The sequence below is a fragment of the Sander vitreus genome, chromosome 21, assembly GCF_031162955.1.
Source record: "Sander vitreus isolate 19-12246 chromosome 21, sanVit1, whole genome shotgun sequence".
Lineage (NCBI taxonomy): Eukaryota > Metazoa > Chordata > Actinopteri > Perciformes > Percidae > Sander > Sander vitreus.
In genome coordinates, this window is record NC_135875.1 from 3,343,842 (window position 1) to 3,364,648 (window position 20,807).

Here is a 20,807-nt window from a genome sequence, read left to right on the forward strand (position 1 = left end):
CACATATGATCTTCATCAGTTTAAAAGATAATTTTGCAAGTGAGGAAAGTCTCAGTTTGTCGTAAAACTGTTGACGTGCAAAATGGTAAAAAAAACTTAATTAGAAACTACACACTTCAAAGTCACATGGGTGACGTCCCGCTGAAGCTACGGTGTCTGTGTGTGTGTGTGTTTCATATCCGGGATGTAACGTTACTCAAACGAGCAACAGATCAGGATCAGAGCTAAGCTAGCTAGCTAGCAAGCGAGCCGTGCATCAAGCAAGGTGACGTATTTTTGTGAGACGAATTACACATATGATGTTCGTCAGTTTAAAAGAGAAGTTTGCAAGTGAAGAAAGTCTCAGTTTGTCGTAGTACCACTTTTATGTGGAACTGCTCAGTAAACTACATCTCTTGTCTCACACAAAATACGCCACCTTCCTTGATGCTTGGCTTGCTCGCTAGCTAGCTAGCTTAGCTCTGTTCCACAACACACGTAACGTTATCGTACCTGATGTGTTTTATCCAGCGATTCTTTATAAGCCGGGGAGAGAAAGAACGAGCAAGATCCGTTGCTCGTTTGAGTGACGTTACACTACGGATACGAAACACACACAGACACCGTAGCTTCAGCGGGACGTCACCCATGTGATTTTGAAGTGTGTAGTTTCTAATTACATTTTTTTACCATCTTGTACGTCAACAGTTTTACAACAAACTGAGACTTTCTTGACTTGCAGCATTATCTTTTAAATTGACGAACATCATATGTGTAAAAATAAAATAATGATTCTCTCCCCGTTCACTACCGTACATATTATTTTAAGTCCTTCCCCTTCCGGTGGACCACCATGGGTCCACCGGAAGGGGAAGGACTTGCCTCTTAACATTCCCTGCCCACTTTTTGAATGGCTCTGGTTCCTGAGTGATTTTACCCGTTCAATATCTCCACTGACGTTTCATTAAATGCTGATATGAAAACTTTTTAGCCTGAGACCAAGCCACCAGCTACGAGATGACTCGTGACCTTAAAATATTTGATTCGGCGCAAAAGAACATTTTGAAAACGGCAAAAAAAAGAGCCAAAAGTACAAGACTGTGTACACAAGCTATCATAAACTTCAATGGTAGCAGCTCTCTCTAGCCGTTCGCAGTTGCGGTAAACATTTCCGATGTAACAGCAATCTCCACCAATCAAGAGACGTTGCTGTTACGCTTAGGATTGTGGGTAGTGTAGTTTTTCTCCATAAGATCACAAATAAATACAGTTTTTTTAAAACAAGGTCAATTTCATACCGACTTCTAGCTTCTACACACTCTACAAAAATATCTGTGTATTAACAGTTGTATGTCTGTATATTTTAACAGAAATTGTTTCTTAGACTGTGATTTACAGTTATATTTTTGTTTTTTTCATTTTGAATTGCATAATTTGTGCTCCGACAACTTTTGTCAGCCACAGATGTTGGTTTTGGGAGATTATAGAAGTCCACATTTTTGCTTTTTTCCGACGTTAATCACTTTTTCCGATGCTTTCAGCCGGTTGTCAATTTCCCGTCCAGCGCCTGCATCGTTTAAATAGAAAATGCACCTGCGCCCATCTGTGCGCCCATGGGCGTGCTGGTCTTACAGGGAGGTGTGTTCAGGTGCATTCTGGGCGTATTGCTATCTTGAGGCAGCGGAAGTGACCAACAAAAACCTGGTCTAAAGTCAATAACGCAGCATTTCATTGTTATTTTAACAGCGCATTAGTAAAATGCTCCTAGGCTCGTGCACAGCGCGCACACACTATGCTTCTTACACACACAGGGAAGCGCAGCAGCACACACACATGCAGAATATTACAAATAAAAATATTACAGTGCAAATCCGGCATCATAATAGCAATGCGCCAAGGTACAAACACGCCTGGCTTTTAAAGGGAATGGGAGATGATCTCTGATTGGTTTATTGCATGTTACGCCCAAAACACACCTCTGATTAATAAAGACACTAAGTACAACCCTTTTGAACCATGCGCCCGGCACACGGACTCTTTTTTCCGCCGTCAAACTAGCAAAAGTGGATTTGGACACGCCCTAAACGCACCTGCGCCAGGCGCTTCACGCCATGTGCGTAGATCGAGAGTGCAGGAGCAGAAACATTTGTTTCACAATCTCTCGTAGCTCGTGGTCAGTCTACCTCGGATGGTTTAGACATTATGGCTGATATTTAAAACCCTTATGGAGAAAATGAACGTGAGTTTCACGTCCGGAAACACACTGTTGAGCTCTCTAGGTTTTTAATCAATAACACATTAAAGATGGATGTATATGTAACAATAATTAAACCTAATAAATGCTTTTTTAGACATCATATGAACTTAATGAATGTTCTACACTTTTAGAGGTAATTTAGTAAATAGCACAAAGACAAACGCTCAACCAAAAGCTGAGTTGATTTCATGGGTGCTGTATTAAAAATCCCAGTGGGGGATTAATCACAGGGGGAACTGACCTGAGGTCTGTCTCATGAAGTAGATTTAACTCATCTGCTGGTCCTGGATACAACTAAGCACAGTTACTCAATACTGTACTTAAGTAGGCTACAGATTTGAAGTACTTGTACTTTACTTCCATTTTATGCAACTCTATACTTCTACTATATATATCAGAGGAAAATATTGTACTTTTTAATCATTAATCAATAACATTTGTCTGACAGCGTTCCTTACTGTTCAGATGACAGTTTTTTATCCCCATCCTGTCCAGTGGAAACCACGTATCTCCAGATGTGTTGATGTTAAATGTTTGCGATAAACTGAAGGATGAAGTGTTCCTTCTTAAGCTAAATAAAGTCTTAAGAAAAGCCTCAAGGATCAGCTGGAAAGTGCATCGTCACCAAGTTGGAAACAGGGCTGTTTTTTCAGCAAACAAGTGTGTTTCCCAAAAAACTATTCCTTTACTAGGATGTAAAGAGTACTGCAGGCAGGGGACACATGTTTTAAAAAAAAAAATGTATAATTTCTTAACCCTCTGCTCCTGCAGTGTGAGACAGGCCCCTGGTTTTGATGGTGATACTGACTGTGATACATTGACAAGTGAGTTTGTTTTCTGATAACACATTTTAACTTGATTTTTCATGAATAAAACTTAGTTTTTTTGCCTTCATTGACACATCTGGATTGTCCTATATTTCAATCGTCTGTGCGGCCTATATTACATTTTTTAAGTGACATTCCTGATTAGAGAAATGATTGTGTATTTGAAAAATCAAACCACCCATAATTTCTTTGAAACATACAGTAGGCTACAGATAGATGTGATTAAAAATATGGACAAGAGTAAAAATTCTTCACACACTCACTCACATTGTCTGTGAATTAAAAATACTGAAAATATTCTAAATATAGCGTACGCTTAAACTGATATAGGCCTAGATGTACACACAGCCAGGGCTGGGTATTAACACCGGATTCTTTTTCAGCACACAGAAAATAGAGAGCTAGGTGACGAGAGGAGACATTCCCTGAATTTGATAAAAAGGTTTATTAGATTAACATTGCTTACTGTACCTTTAAGTTAGAAAAAAATCAATGAATGGGGCAGACAGAGGTCTCTGATTGGCTGAACACACGTGGTACATTAAACCATGTATCCATTACTTTTAGCCTCTTACGCAATATTTTAAGCAAATTATTTTAACTGGTTCCATCAATACTTGGTGTACTAGCTATTTATTCCTAACTTTTATTCATTACTTTTAGTTTAACTGTTTGAACTTCTGTGCTCGCTTGCTAACTAGTTTTCAAGCACTTTTACATAACTGCAACATCTAGTGTCCAGGTGTTACAGCTTATATATTTTGTAATCATATCATAATTTAAAATTTTTATTTATTTTTTTAAATTAGTTGAGTTGCTCTACAAACGTTCTACGTACCCCCTGGCAACAGCAGAAGTGCCCCGTGGTTGTGTATAACTGCTCTAAATGTTCCTCCTGTGAGTAGAGAGTGCTTATTCACACAGACGTAATCAGTGTTTCCATAGATTTGTGGAAGAATTCGGTGCGCGAAAAAAAAAAGCATTTTTCCATACATTTTGTGTCTCTTTGTGGGATTTTGTCTCTTTGTAGTCGTGTTGTGTTTCTTTTTGGTAATTTTCGTTTCCTTTGGGGTTGTTTTGGTTGCTATGTGGTCATTTGGCATCTCTTCGTAGTCGGTTTGTGTCCTTTTGTGGTAGTTTTGCATCTTTTGTCTATATGTCTATAACATTGGAAAAGCTAGAGCAGATAATAAATAACTTACACTCAAGAAGCTTTAAAGTGCTCATATTATGCTCATTTTCAGGTTCATAATTGTATTTAGAGGTTGTACCAGAATAGGTTTACATGGTTCCTCTTTTCACCCTGTGTGTTGAGCTCTCTGTTTTAGCTACAGAGTGAGGCATCACACTTCTGTTCCATCTTTGTTGGGAGTCGCACATGTGCAGTAGCTAGGTAAGGACTACTAGCCAGTCAGAAGCAGAGTATGAGGGCGTGCCCTGACAGTACCTAGGTAAGGACTACTAGCCAGTCAGAAGCAGAGTATGAGGGCGTGCCCTGACAATAGCTAGGTAAGGACTACTAGCCAGTCAGAAGCAGAGTATGAGGGCGTGCCCTGACAGTACCTAGGTAAGGACTACTAGCCAGTCAGAAGCAGAGTATGAGGGCGTGCCCTGACAGTACCTAGGTAAGGACTACTAGCCAGTCAGAAGCAGAGTATGAGGGCGTGCCCTGACAGTACCTAGGTAAGGACTACTAGCCAGTCAGAAGCAGAGTATGAGGGCGTGCCCTGACAGTACCTAGGTAAGGACTACTAGCCAGTCAGAAGCAGAGTATGAGGGCGTGCCATGCTAGCAGCTAGGTGAGCATTATAACGTGTGTTCCAAAGTGACCACGTTTGTCTCTGAAGTAAAGGCTGGACTACAATAGAGCTGTTTGGAGCAGTTTGTGAACAGTGTTTTCTGTTGGAGATGGTAAGTCTCTTTGGGGTGGACTTTGGGCTTTTTCACTTTGTAAACCTATAACATGCACAAAAAAGATATATAACACAATAAAGGAAAGGGAAAAAGCCAATAAGCATAATATGAGCACTTTAAGACAAAACTTGCCAAAAAAAACAATCTACAATCATTAGATCTGTGAAAAGCCTTTTAGTTTAATTCATTCTTAAGGGTTAGGTGCTGCACCTAAACCTTATAATGGCAGGGAAAACCCTGGTGATAACCACAGGCTCTGGACACTGGGTGGCAGTATCTGCTCTGGTTTTGCTTTGGGATCTTGCTGACTCAATATTTGCATTTACACTTAAACTTTGGAGCAGCAGAGATGTGCTCACATGATGTCAGAGAGGCAGAGCAGACTTAAAGGCTGCAGCCCTGATTACCTCAGTTTCATCATCAAGACAGATCAATCATTGGTGTGAAACAATCCGATCAGGAGTGTTTTGTGGTTTGAATCCTATGATCTACTGGCTTGACCCCCGTGAGTTGATTCTGAAAGCGGTGGCGAGATCTCGGAGAACAAAGCAACACGAAGCAAGGGTTCAGTTCACAATGTTCTAAAGGTGTAATGGGACACACAATTCAATTTTACTCATAGTATCAAATCATAACAAGAGTTATCTCACGACACTTTACAGATAGAGTAGGTCTAGACCACACACACACATAATTTACAAAGACCCAACAATTCCAGTAATTCCCCCAAGAGCAAGCATTTAGTGCGACAGTGGTGAGGAAAACTCCCTTTTAGGGAGAAACCTGGGACAGACCCAGGCTCTTGGTAGGCGGTGTCTGACGGTGCTGGTTGGGGGTGTGATGAACAGTGGCAATTATAGTCACAATAAAGATAATAGAACTATGACTAGAAATAGTAGTTGTAGTAGTTCATGTCGTAGCAGAGCACTGCAGGGCATAGCAGGGCGTCGCAGGGTGTAGCAGGGCACTGCAGGGCGTAGCAGGATGTAGAAGGGTGCTGAGCAGGACCACGGCGGCAGCTGCAATCATGATTTAGGTGCCACACTAATCCAAGGAAAACTGCGATATACATATTCTCTAACTATCACTACATTCATTTAGTAGAGTGTAGTGAGATAGGAAAGAGTCAGGATGGGCAGAAGGATTGTCCCGAGGTTTGTTCACACAGATAGGAAAACAGTGTTGCAATTTAGGATACAAATAAATCAGATGAGAGCGACTTTCTTCAGAGTTTTGACAGAATGTTACGTGAAATGTAAAATGAATCACAACAATAATGCAGTAACGTGACGAGCCTGTCAGTGGGCTGAGATAAAAAAGTTCGCTAACAATGAAACTTGTATGTTTCAGTTGTTCAGACACAATCCATGCAACTCTACACCTCTCTGTTCCTCTTCTGCAGTGCCGGCCCCTCCCAGTGGTTTCTTTTCACTATCAGAAAAAGGGGAGGGCAGTGATTGTGTGTCAGGGTGAATCAATGTTTGCCTGGTTGCATGTGAGTGCTGAAGGGGCGGAGAGCTGTTTGACTCAAACTACGGGCCCTGACTAGTGTTCACATCCTCTATAGGTGTGGCTTTCCAGGCTCTTCGATGTGTTCCAGGAACTAAATGGCTGAGAAAAAAAGTGTCCGAGCCAGTTATTTTTCAGAGAGCATAAGAGAGTGGAAGACATGGCAAACACAGCCACTGAAGAAGCAGTTCCCATCTCCAAACAGCAGCAGCAGCAGCTGTGTGGTGTCTGCTCAGGTGTTTTAAGCGGAGACATGCCGGCAGCCTGTAGTCACTCTGTCTGTGGCCCCTGCCTCGGGGACAAACATAAAGGATGTCCCGAGTGTCTGCAGAGCCCCGAGAGGGACAACCGTGAACCTGCTGACTGTCCCAAACAGAATGGGACAGAGGCTAAAGGCCCTGTGACAGAGAGCATAGAGGAGCAGGATGTTATAAAAGCAACAGAGGAGATCAAAATCCAAGAAGACCTGAAGGAGTCTGAGGACCCCGAAAAGCCCGAGGAGGGGAAGCAAGAGGGGGAACCACTGACAGAACCTGTGACAAATGGAGCAAAAGAGGAGGTGAAAGAAGAGGCGGTGAAGGAGGAACCTTTGGGCCCCGACGACGTGGTGTGCGACTCATGTATCGACAGCCCCCGCAGGGCCCTTAAGTCCTGCCTCATCTGCCTGGTGTCGTACTGCGAGGCCCACCTGCGGCCTCACCTGGAGAACCCCAAGTTTCAGAACCACCGGCTGGTGGAGCCGCTCAGGGACATCGAGAGACGGACCTGCGAGAGCCACAAGTGGCCCCTGGAGCTTTTCTGCTGCGCCGACGCCGTCTGCGTGTGTCAGGACTGCGTGACGGAGGAACACAAGGGCCACAACGCCGTCCCCGTGGTGGAGGCTCGCAGTCGGATAGAGGCGAGTGCTCTCAGAAGCTCTGTTTTGTTTTCCTTTCAGTCAAAAAGTGCATGTTCTAAATATCTACATCTAGGGCTGCAAGTGTTAGAGTAATCGATTAACAGTCATTTAAACATCCATCGTATCTGACTTTGTCGCAGGATGTTTTTGTCATTCTTTAGTATTACTAGACTGCAGTGGTGGAAGAAGTATTCAGATCCTTTACTTAAGTAGAAGTAATAATACTACACTGTAAAAAAATACTCTGTTACAAGTTAAAGTCCTGCATTGAAAATGTTACTCAAGTGAAAGTATGTAAGTACCATCAGGAAAATGGACTTAAAGTATTAAAAGTACTTAATGCAAAAAAATCCTCCCATTGTAGAAAGTGTAAAGGATCCAAACAGTTGTGTGTTTAATGGTCTAATCATGTCAGCTGGACTTGTAGGCCGTTATACTGTTGGCTAGTTTACTTTAGAATAAAACATCAGATTTACACATCTTAATGTGTAAAGTAACTAGTAACTAAAGCTGTAACAGATGAATGTAGTGGAGTAAAAAGTACAATATTTCTCTCTGAAATGTAGCGGAGTAGAAGTAGAAAGTGGCATGAAAAGAAAAGACTCAAGTAAAGTACAAGTACCTCAACATTTGTACTTAAGTACAGCACTGGAGTAAATGTACTTAGTTACATTCCACCACTGCTAGACTGAACTCAACTACGTCTAATTAATGATAAACGAATCGTAGGAGCAGAAATGTTACTATATATATGTATTACACACTTTTTAATGGACTGCCAGAGCACACAGAGGAAGACACAAACACAACACTCTCTCGTACCAAAAGTCTTCAAATGGTCCAGAAAGCTGCGGCTAGAATCTTAACATGGGCTGCAACTTACGATTAGTTTCATCTTCGATTAATCTGTTGATTTTTTTTCTCGATTAATGGATCAGTTGTCTGGTCTATAAAAATGTCAGAAAATGGTGAAAAATGTTGATCAGTGTTTCCCAAAGCCCAAGATGACGTCCTCAAAGGTCTTGTTTTGTCCACAACTCAAAGATATTCAGTTAACTGTCACAGAGGAGAGAAGAAACTAGAACATATTCACATTTAACAAGCTGGAATCAGAGAATTCATACTTTTTTTCCCCCATAAAATAGTGACTCAAAGCGATTCGGCGATTATCAAAATAGTCGATTGTCGATTAAGTTAATAGTTGACTAAACTAACTGAATAATCTTTGCAGTGCTAGTGGCAAAGGTAGAGTCCATGAAAGTTTGAGCAGACACATCAGGGCTCAAAGTCATTTCTTGAGGAATCAACTTGAGTAATAAATCAAGTTTTTTAACATCAAAAGAACAAAATGTAACAGCACACGTGCCAAGAATTTGCAATAATCTGTAAATCATCATCATCCACACTGCTGCTTTCACACAGATATATAGATATGTATAGATGCTTTGATGGGTGTAACCTTCAGCACCAGTGGAGCGGGGATGAGCTGTATCTTTAAAGTACTTTGTACGTCACAGAGTTGTTCTCACATGTCCGACAGACAATGCAGCTCTGATCTCTTTAGTTAGGACAGTAATTCTGACCTCATATCCACTGTAAAGGTCGGCAAAGGGGTTCAATCTTTGTGATTAACAGGATCATTATGCTTTCTAGCAGGCTTGACGCTCAAAACTAAACTCTATTTAGCCCTTCTGACGCAGACAAGGCTCACGCCACAGCTACAGTGTTATTTGTCTTTCTTTATGACAGTCCATGACCCTCATGTTACTTGCTCCAGACCGAATTCCTGCAGCATTCTGTAGCTTTTAGCCTACACTTGTTATTTGCAGAGTGTGTTGTTGCAAAACCTGAAACTGCCTAATTAACGCTGTAAAGCAAACAGTGTTGGGAGGCTCGTAATGTCGGTGAATGTAAGTGAAAATACCACAAACGCTGCTCGCACACTTCCAGTTTATCAGCGCAGCTGTACAGAAACAATCCCTCTCATCAAATTGAATTAAATAAATAAGAAAACAAGGAGGCAAACACTTAAGTTTATATGTACAGTAAATAGATTCTGCTAAAGAGGGAATCAACTGGTTGCATGTTTCCAACTCGGAATCATTTCCCTTTTTAGAGATTCATTTCCACAAGACAGACATGAAAACATGAAGACAATCGAGTGAAATAACTTCCTGTTCAGAGCTCGGGTTCACACCTGCGTTCCTACTGTCCAGTCTGTAATTGGTGATTAATTTAATACTTGACAAGCAAAGACTTGATTAATCTTCACAGCTCTAATACAGACAGAACATTAATGATTGGTACATCAAAAGCTCAGAAATATGACTTTAAAAAGTCATAATGATGGTTAAAAACATCAGAAGATCATCTGCACATGTATGTACATGGATTTATTCCCTGCTTTCACCTCCGCAACTGCATTTCTGTTGTCTTATACAGTAAGCCCATGTGGGCCGGGCATTTGGACGTGTGAGACACAATAAATAATTGAACTAATTAATACTTGTAACTTTTATATCTCAAAACAAAATATCGACATGAGGACTTGATGCTCTTTAACACAGTTTCACGCAAAGGATTTGTAGTGTTTCCCTCAGCGACTAACCTTTGTGGAAAACAATTCATCTCTGGAGTTGTCTGGGCCTGCCTGAGTAGTCAGACTTCATTCTTAAAATGCTCATATTATGCTCATTTTCAGGTTCATAATTGTATTTAGAGGTTATATCAGAATAGGTTTACATGGTTTAATTTTCAAGAAAAAACATATTTTTGTTGTACTGCACATTGCTGCAGCTCCTCTTTTCACCCTGTGTGTTGAGCTCTCTGTTTTAGCTACAGAGTGAGACATCTCACTTCTGTTCCATCTTTGTTGGGAGTCGCACAGTAGCTAGGTAAGGACTACTAGCCAGTCAGAAGCAGAGTATGAGGGCGTGCCCTGACAGTAGCTAGGTAAGGACTACTAGCCAGTCAGAAGCAGAGTATGAGGGCGTGCCCTGACAGTACCTAGGTAAGGACTACTAGCCAGTCAGAAGCAGAGTATGAGGGCGTGCCCTGACAGTACCTAGGTAAGGACTACTAGCCAGTCAGAAGCAGAGTATGAGGGTGTGCCCTGACAGTACCTAGGTAAGGACTACTAGCCAGTCAGGAGCAGAGTATGAGGGCGTGCCACGCTAGCAGCTAGGCGAGCATTATAACGTGTTCCAAAGTGACCACGTTTGTCTCTGAAGTAAAGGCTGGACTACAATAGAGCTGTTTGGAGCAGTTTGTGAACAGTGTTTTCTGTTGGAGATGGTAAGTCCCTTTGGGGGGGACTTTGGGCTTTTTCACTTTGTAAACCTATAACATGCACAAAAAATATATATAACACAATGAAGGAAAGAGAAAAAGCCAAAAAGCATAATATGTGCACTTTAAAACAAGTTCATGCTTTTAAAACTTCAAATGTCTAGAGTGTAGAAGAATAGGATGTGTGACTACTCCCGCAGAGAGTAGAGGAAACTAGAAAACAACACTGTTTTCCTGAAGAAGCAGCCCTAAATGTTTACATCTGCCAAATACTTGCTCAAGTACTTGGAGTCTGCTAGAATCTGAAATATTTTCAGCATGACGTGTTGGTGTTTTGTGAGGAGTTGAATGCTGTTCTCTTCCCTTCTCAACAGAGGGAACTGAGGGAGAAGAAGACAGAGATGGTGAAGACTTTGACGGCAGCAGAGAACGCCATCAACAAACTTCAACTCAACACAGTCAATATTGAGGTAAACACACCGTCAGGGGCGATTCCAGTATTTTTTAAGTGGGGTGGCACGGGGCGGGACCAATAATCAGTCGGTGGGGGGGGGGTGGCATTTAACAAGAATACAGCGTGCAAAATCTGCTTAGAAATATAGAAAATATTGGATAGGATAGAACAACACAATGTAATTCTGCCAAATAAAACATCACATTCATTATTAATTTCACTTGTTTTCATTTTAAACAAACTGTATATCCAAATACAATACACGTTTTCTAAAGGCTCAGTCTGACACTTTAAAAAAAACAATTCCATTTCTGGTTTCATGGTGTCAGAATTTATTTAATAAACACTAAATAGGGAATAGTGAGTGAGTGAGGGAACGCAGCTAAGGGCTTGGCAGAACAGGCAGCCAAGTGATAGTACTCTGATCCAATGGAAATGACATTTGTCAGATTGACAGCACTGTAGCCCAATGGATTGGGGGGGCAATCATATTTCGGAAGGGGGGGGGGGGGCAGTGCCACCCCATGCCCTCCTTCTAGCCCTGCCCCTGCACACCGTATGACTAATCTAGAATGAGCTCACTGTGTGTCATGTGAATTTCACAATACTTAGATAACATCTGTCAGCGGCTGCTATTTTTGGCTTGAGAAGCCAGTAGTCACTGAGGTATTGGAGCCACCCAATCCGCCGGACAGGTTTCCTGAGGCATGTGAGGAAGTCCATGGTTCAAAGGTGGTGGTGGTGGTGGTGGTGTCGCAACAAGATAAGATTGAATTGATCCCACACTGGGGACATTCCCTTGTTACAGCAGCTCAAAAATTCAAACACAACAGAAAAAAATACACTTTAAATAGAAATAGAATCGAAAAAATATATAAGAAATAGACAAATAAGAATAGGAGTAACAATACTAATAATATGTACACTATATACACCTCTATTATATACAGATGACAAAACATAATAAACATACTGTATATATATATATAGATGTAAAGAGATAAGGTGCAGATGAATAAAAGTGGGATATTGCACAGTGGGAGGTGACACAGTCAAAATATAAATAAATATGCAGAGTGCAGAATATTGTCAAGTGATGGCTCATGTTGCAGAATCAGCTAGCAGTGCTACGATATGATGTTACATTAAAGAGTCTGACTGCTGTGGTAGCGCTCCTTCTTGCGCAAAGCATTCCTTTCACTGACCCGATGCATTCCCAACCTGTTATCTGTTACCGGAGCTTGTGCATCACTGACATGCAAAAAGTGCTCGACCCACACAATGGGCCAAGTTTATTTCCTGAATTTGTTCTTGAGAAATTCCAAAGAAATCTGATTTATGACGTGTTCTTAAACAGAAGAACTGGACGCACCTGTGTTCTCATAATGATGAATCCCATTGTCCTGGTAAATTCAAAGCATGTGCCAGTTAGATTCAAAGTAGCACGTAAACGCCCCGTTGATCCACATGAAAGGGCGTGAAACCTCAGGGCCACACACACAGAGATCGAAAGTTAAGAGAATTAAGTCAAGAATGCCCAAACGAAAGTCTAAAGCGGGTGGAGCACCAGACTCCAAAGTGAAGTGCAGGTACTTCTGCAGGAAATGGTCGCCAAACGAGCTAATGATTATATCCCATTATGCGAGTAGGCCTAGGGTGAAACAGACCTACGATGGGCCTATAAATAGCCCGATCAATCATTCATTATTTAGTGTTCTAAAGCTGTCCTGTCAGAAATACAGCCCTAAAAATGGCCAAAAAAAATCATCTTTAATAAAAATTAAATGTGAGGCGCCCTGCTGGCTGATGCATGTCTTCCCCCCTCTCTCTCTCCCTCCTTTCCTGTCTACAACTGTCCTATCCATTAAAGGCCAAATTGCCCAAAAAAATAATCTTTAAAAACTGTGTTTATATATATTGTAAAAGTTAAGTTAAATCTACTATATTATACAACTGTAGAAGAAGGGTTAGCCAAATATGTCAGCACTCAAAAGTGCGTATGTGTGCTCTTAAATGTGTGTGTAGATTCTGTTCTTACTTAAGAACAAATCCAAGAAAACACAGACGAAGGCCAAAATCTTTGTGAACGCGGCATTACTATGTCTACATTATTATCTTATATTGTCCATATTTAATGCTGGTCTCTAGACTTCATCCTTGCACTATTGGACTTATTTGCACTACCACCATGACACACACACACTCTCCTAGAGCACCTTACCATGCAGACTGAATCCCAGGGTCAGTCCCTGCCCTGTCACTGCAAGCCTCTCATGCTTATACATCCCTTAGTACATGTATGTATGATGTATGTTGTGTGTGATGTCTTTAAGCTACTGGGACCTTGAATTTCCCCTTGGGGATCAATAAAGTATCTATCTATCTATCTATCTATCTATCTATCTATCTATCTATCTATCTATCTATCAATCAATCCATCATATCATAAGTCGGTTTTGTTATGTGAAACCATTCCACAGCAATCGGGGAAGGAGGTGCGCGCGGTGATGGAGAGCCAGTTCGAGGAGCTGCGGGCGGTGATGGAGAGGGCGAAGCGGGAGGTGACGGAGATCCTGGAGGGCGAGGAGAAGCAGGCGCTGAAGCAAGCCGAGGGCATCCGGGTTCACCTGGAGCAGAGGTGCACGGAGCTGAAGAAGACTCAGGCGCAGATGGAGAAGCTCTCCAAGAACAAAAATGATGTGGATTTCTTACAGGTAGGTAACGCCACCACGATCAAATCCACGACAGAGACAGAGTCATAAAGCCTGCAAACGTGTTCTTAGCAAAACCAAAACTAAACTGAAACTATATTGCCAGGTTAACAAAAATGAATGAAAATTAAAATTAAAATGAAATATAAATGAATAATTTAGCCAACGTAGTTTGCTCGACTTTACTCCGTCCGCACCTCTGAGCGTGTGCGTGCATGCGTGTGTGTGTGCGTGTGTGTGTGTGTGTGTGTGTGTGTGCGTGTGCGTGTGCGTGTGCGTGTGTGTGTGTGTGTGTGTGTGTGTGTGGGCTTGTTTAACTATATTTGTGGGGTCCAAACACTGGGAGTCCAGTATACTTGTGGGGTCCCGACAGCTTTGTGGGGCCAAAATGCTGGACCCCACAAGTTTAAAGGTCTGTTTGAGGGTTAAGACTTGGTTTTAGGATTAGGGTTAGAATGAGGTTCTGGTTAGGGTGAGGGTAAGGGTTAAGGTTAGGGATTTAGTTGGGATGGTTAAGGTTAGGGTAAGGGGCTAGGGAATGCATTATGTCAATGACGGGTCCCCACAAAGATAGTGCCACAAACCTGTGTGTGTGTGTGTGTGTGTGTGTGTGTGTGTGTGTGTGTGTGTGTGTGTGTGTGTGTGCGTGTGTGTGCGTGTGTGTGTGTGTGTCGGAGCTCCGCTCTCTGTCAATATGCAGAGAGGACAGATAAGCTTGCGCTTACGCGATCTCAGGTACCGAAATTTGGTACCGAAAGATAAATAATTTTTCGATACTCATAGGATCGGAGTATTTCGGTCGGTGCCATAAAAGTATGGACGTTCAGTGCCCAGCCCTATCTCGTTCTATGGACAGTTTCTGTTAAGATATAGCCTACAGTCAAACAACTATTAACACCCAGATATTTCTTAGAGTGTATAGAAAGATGACTTGTCTTGCTCCTGAATGCTGTGTTTGTTCTACAGGAGTATTCAGAGTGGAAGAAAGAAGCCACTGATATCTCTCTGCCTGGGGTCTACATCGGCCTGATGGACCGCCTCAGTTCTTTCAGCCGCGTGATCGTCGACTCGACGCAGGAGCTGCGTGCCATGCTTGTGTCTTTATACGTAGAGAAAGTTAAAGAGACGTGCAAGAAGGGTAAGAAAAACTGGCACAAATGAACCTACTGCAGGGTGAAACTAGACTCCAGCACACAACTCCAACAGATAGTACAGATAGATGACTGGACATGTTCGCACATGTTAGGAATTTTCGTGTGTTATAACTTCAGAGCCTCAGGTGTGGCGTGTGCCGTGGTGTGTGCAAAAGGTTTGCACACACCACAGTTTGCACAGGTGTTTTTTTACAAAAACACCTGTGTCCTACATGACTCACCTCTTTTGTGTGTCACCTACAGAAGCCGAAAGACAGCACATATTTGTATCCTTGTGCTGCATCTCTGTGCCAGCTGATGACGGACTTTATGCAAATCTGAACTGCGATGTGTTATCAGTAGTGTCGCATAGCCAGACCTATCTTCACAGCGCTGTGGAGTAAGGTCTGGCTACTCCACAGATGCATTCTGGGATAGGAGAAAAAGAAAAAAACACTCTGGGTTGTTTGCATTTCTTGTGTTGTCTTCCATTTGACCATGCATCATCCTCCCGGGTCAAAACTGAAAGTCACGTTTTCTAACGTTTTTGTCTCTTTTTCAATGTTTTTGGTACTTTTTTGACATTTAATGCTTCTTTTCACGAGCATGTATAAACACCACTAACACAAGCTCATTACTAGATTTACACTTATTTTTGGAATTCATGGTCAATAAACCTCATCTATAGGAAATTATACCTAATTCTTGAGTTAAAAAGCAGAAAATATGAATTTTTTAGACTTATATTAAAGGAAGGACTGGTATATGTCAACGTTCAGTCGGGATACTCTTTTGAAAAATGCTAAAAAATTGAACAAAACACACAAAAATCAATGAAAGTATAGATTTTTGTTGTACTTGCGAAGCGCGTTGTATGGAATGATCTATGTTATTTTTGGGTAATCAAAATTAGGTAGTTAAAAAGAAATCCATATTTCTGATATAGACATTTAGACAACGGGTCAAATTTGACCCGAAGACAACACAAGGGTTAAACCAATCACAATCGTCTTGGGCAGCGCTAAGCTCTGGACGCAGCGACGGGGGCTCTGCTAAATAGTCTCAGGAAGGAACTGGTTTTGGTGGAACATTTGCCACATACAATATTAAATGAAGTTAACTGTTGACACAATGCAGTAACGTGAGCTGTTTAATAGCTGATACATGGTTAAACCTCATTGGCTCTTACCAGTGTATCTCCGTGTGTACTTCGTCCACAGCAATCCCACCAATCGGTCCCAAAATGTCCCAGTTAGAGAGGAAATGCCCTAAACATATTCTTTGTAAATCTTTACAATCATTCCCCGAAAGAACCAAGCAGGCCTGCGTTGTTGCACAATCTCGCTAGCTCGAAGTTTGTTGATGTTCTTTCCCGTAGCGAAGGGATTTTGAGAACGTCAACACTCCGAGAGAGGAAGGAGAGGGACAAAGCATGAAATGATGACAGACTTTATCCCGTAGGTGTAATTTACCATTATAATCAAAACTGGCAAGTGCAACCTATCCAAATATCTAATAATAATTTCCTTTACCCAATAATAATAATAAAGACATTTGCACCATAAATTGATGCAGAAAAGGAAAAACTTGTTGCAGAAAAAAATCACCAGAATGCAGCAAATGAAGTGTTTGATATGCAAAAAATGTCTGCTGATCTCAACCTTCCCCCAAAAGTTGAATCCAAAGATACTCCGTTGCTTTATCCCGGAAATGTACTTTTGTTGACCCCGATTATGTTTTCAGAGAATGAAATAGATTTTCTTCCTTTGCAGACAAAATGGGGATAAAGACAACAGTTCGTGAAATTGTTGCAGCCAAGCGGAACATGTCTATACCAGATCCAGTGACGCATGCCGACTTCCTCAAGTGTGAGTGTTCTCTTTTTCTGAATATCAGGCTGAGATACTGCAGTCATAGTGTTTTAGAAATGCTGAGATCATCAGTCTCACATCTGTTGTGTGTTTGTTATATTTTATTATGCAGGCCAAGGTATATACAAGTCTTAATTTGGAGTAATGTTGTAGCATCAGTTTATAAGTGTTTGACTTTGGTTTTTATTTCATTTTTAACCCTGGTATTTATTTTATTCTTTTGGTTTACTTCTTCATTTTTTTTTTACATGTTTTTAGTTTTATTAGTTTTCTCATCGAAATGAAATAACTGGCCTTTCAAAATAAAAGTCTGCCTGCCTCTATGGGAATTTAACATAGGGGTGTACTTACTTATGCCCCCTGTATTTTAAGGAAGAACATTTATTTATTTACAATACCTTATTCATTCACAAAGAAAATTGGTGTCCTTAAAGGTTGGATTTTTCCTCATTTTTTTAATTAAGGCATTAAGACAAATTTCTAAAAGATGATTTTTGTATTCCTCTTTTTAGTCAACTTTAGCATGGGTGTATTCACTTATGCTGACCACTGTATGTATTTGTCTTTCTTCTTTAAGCTTAACACATTTGTGTGTAGTGGCTGCAAACAAAAGAAACAATATGGAGGATATGCCCTCGGAGACCTCACTGCTATTTGCACTCCTGACTGCAGTCTTATGTAACACTTACATAACACGTAAACTAACATCTCACAATCCTCCTCCCAGATGCCGTCCAAGTGAGTTTCGACACTGACACCGCTCACAGGTTCCTGCGGCTGACAGAAGATAACAGGAAGGTGACTAACACCACGCCCTGGCAGCATCCTTATCCCGATGTACCCGAGAGGTTCGAGAACTGGCGCCAGGTCCTGGCGACGGAGAGCTTCTACCTGGGGCGCCACTACTTTGAGGCGGACATCAGCGGCGAGGGCACACACATCGGTCTCACCTACAAGAGCATCGACCGCAAGAGCAACGAGAGCAACGGCTGCATCACAGGGAACAACTTCTCCTGGTGTCTGCAGTGGAACGGCCGCACCTTCTCCGCCTGGCACAGCGACATGGAGATCCCCCTCAGCGTAGAGAAGTTCACTCGTATCGGCGTTTATTTGGACTACACCAAAGGCTTCCTGGCTTTCTACGGTGTGGACGACACCATGACGCCCATCCACCAATACAAGGCCGAGTTCCTGGAGCCTCTTTACCCGGCTTTCTGGCTGTCCAAGAAGGAGAATCTAGTTGCTTTGGTGGCACCGGGAGAGCCGTTGCAGGTCAAAAAACCCCTCTCCGTCCACCCCACCTGAGAATAGAGCTATTGATTCCAAAACGGCAGCACAGCAGTGATCAGAAGTCAGATTATTTTCTGAATCGTTTAAGTGACAATTCAACAATATAAGACTATATCCATGTCCAATTAGTGGTCCTCTAATACTGTATCTGAAGTCTCTTTTATGTAGGCCTTAGTGGTCCCCTAATACTGTATCTGAAGTCTCTTTTATATAGACCTTAGTGGTCCCCTAATACTGTATCTGAAGTCTCTTTTATATAGGCCTTAGTGGTCCCCTAATACTGTATCTGAAGTCTCTTTTATATAGACCTTAGTGGTCCCCTAATACTGTATCTGAAGTCTCTTTTATATAGGCCTTAGTGGTCCCCTAATACTGTATCTGAAGTCTCTTTTATATAGACCTTAGTGGTCCCCTAATACTGTATCTGAAGTCTCTTTTATAGAGGCATTAGTGGTCCCCTAATACTGTATCTGAAGTCTCTTTTATATAGGCCTTAGTGGTCCCCTAATACTGTATCTGAAGTCTCTTTTATATAGACCTTAGTGGTCCCCTAATACTGTATCTGAAGTCTCTTTTATATAGGCCTTAGTGGTCCCCTAATACTGTATCTGAAGTCTCTTTTATATAGACCTTAGTGGTCCCCTAATACTGTATCTGAAGTCTCTTTCCCGAAATTCAGCCTTGGTGCAGAATTACAGCCACTAGAGCCAGTCCCACAATGAGCTTTCCTTAGGATGTGCCATTTCTGTGTCTGTAGCTTTAAATGGTATTGAGGAGGAGAGAGGGGGGGCAAGGAGGAGGGTGGGGGTGTGGCCTTGACCAACTGCCATGCTTTGCTTGTTTGAAAGCCATGATGTCTCTCTTTCTCATGGGTGGACCAAATTCTCTGGGCGGGCAAAGCAGAGAAAGGGGAGGTAACCTTTCCCCTTATGACGTCATAAGGAGAAGATTCCAGATCGGCCCATCTGAGCTTTCATTTTCTCAAAGGCAGAGCAGGATACCCAGGGCTCGGTTTACACCTATCACCATTTCTAGCCACTGGGGGACCATAGGCAGGCTGGGGGAACTCAAATTTTCATGCCATGGGACCTTTAAAAAAATGGACCCAATGCATGCGTGGTACCTTTATGCATTTATTGTGGGTCTGTCCACAGATTTTGGACTGAGGTAATAGATGTTTAAAAATGATTCTAAATCTTCATATTCCTAAATGCCCTATTGTATATACATTGGGAAGCAGACTGGAAAATATACAAGCAAGACCTGTACAACGTATAGTTGCATTAGCTTTTCTCTCCGTGAAGAGGACTATACTCATGAATTGGAAAATACGCAAATTATAATGGTATAACAAATATAACTGGTTGAAGGAGTTTCTGGACTTGCTTTCTATGGAGAATGCAGCTTCAACCCTTGCAGACTATGATCGTGGTCTTGGCGCCCCTTGGACTCCTTTCAGAGAATATATTATATACTATACTGTACTATACTACTGTGTAGTGTTTGTGTTACGTGAACATGAGTATTTTAGGAGCTGTTGTGTTGCCTGGGGTGATGAGGCGCTAGAAACGATGAATTTGTGGTGAAAGCGAAGAAAGCAGCTCTGGCGCCATCATCACTAACACGTATCTGTACCACCCAACAATTACGTTGTTATTGTTATTGTCTTTATTGTTTTGTTTTTGTGTGGCTTGGCCCTGTTGAATGAAATTTTTGCCTCGCGACAAAATACGGATTATGTGAAACAAAAATGGACAGTCTTCCCACATTCAACCTGTTTAGCAGAATCGTTCTTTGTAAAACTATTATGATAAATTATGAATGTTTATTTGGGCTCAATTCATATTTATAGCCTACTCCTCCTGTGTACCTTTGGGACTACTGTTACTTTTCATCCCACTGTGAATTTAAAGGTGTTTTTCTGTATGCAAATAAAACTTTGTATCTTCATTTGCACACACCAAAAAGTGACTGTTTTTGTTCATAGTTCGAGCTTTCCCCACGACATTAAAGTGCTCATATCATGCTCATTTTCAGGTTCATAATTGTAATTAGAGGTTACCAGAATAGGTTTATATGATTTAATTTTCAAAAAACACCATATTTTTGTTGTACTGTACATTGCTGCAGCTCCTCTTTTCACCCTGTGTGTTGAGCTCTCTGTTTTAGCTACAGAGTGAGACATCTCACTTCTGTTCCATCTTTGTTGGGAGTTGCACATGCTCAGTAGCTCGGTAAGGACTACTAGCCAGTCAGAAGCAGAGTATGAGGGCGTGCCCTGACAGTATCTAGGTAAGGACTACTAGCCAGTCAGAAGCAGAGTATGAGGGCGTGCCCTGACAGTACCTAGGTAAGGACTACTAGCCAGTCAGAAGCAGAGTATGAGGGCGTGCCCTGACAGTAGCTAGGTAAGGACTACTAGCCAGTCAGAAGCAGAGTATGAGGGCGTGCCATGCTAGCAGCTAGGCGAGCATTATAACGTGTGTTCCAAAGTGACCACGTTTGTCTCTGAAGTAAAGGCTGGACTACAATAGAGCTGTTTGGAGCAGTTTGTGAACAGTGTTTTCTGTTGGAGATGGTAAGTCCCTTTGGGGACTTTTTCACTTTGTAAACCTATAACATGCACAGAGACACTTGCATGCAATACAAAATAAAGTAGGAGGAGTTAGAAACAGT

At 41.8% G+C, this 20,807-nt stretch overlaps 1 protein-coding gene across 1 annotated transcript; it reads left to right on the forward strand.

Moving 5' to 3' along the window:
• Positions 1 to 6,494: 6,494 nt before the first annotated feature.
• On the forward strand, positions 6,495 to 20,081 carry trim16 (tripartite motif containing 16). Its single transcript, XM_078278854.1, has 6 exons — positions 6,495 to 7,384; positions 11,047 to 11,142; positions 13,607 to 13,840; positions 14,804 to 14,975; positions 16,743 to 16,838; positions 17,569 to 20,081. The coding sequence occupies exons 1-6, from the start codon at positions 6,647 to 6,649 to the stop codon at positions 18,144 to 18,146; spliced, it is 1,914 nt and encodes a 637-aa protein (XP_078134980.1). The 5' UTR covers positions 6,495 to 6,646; the 3' UTR covers positions 18,147 to 20,081.
• The last annotated feature ends 726 nt before the right edge of the window (positions 20,082 to 20,807 follow it).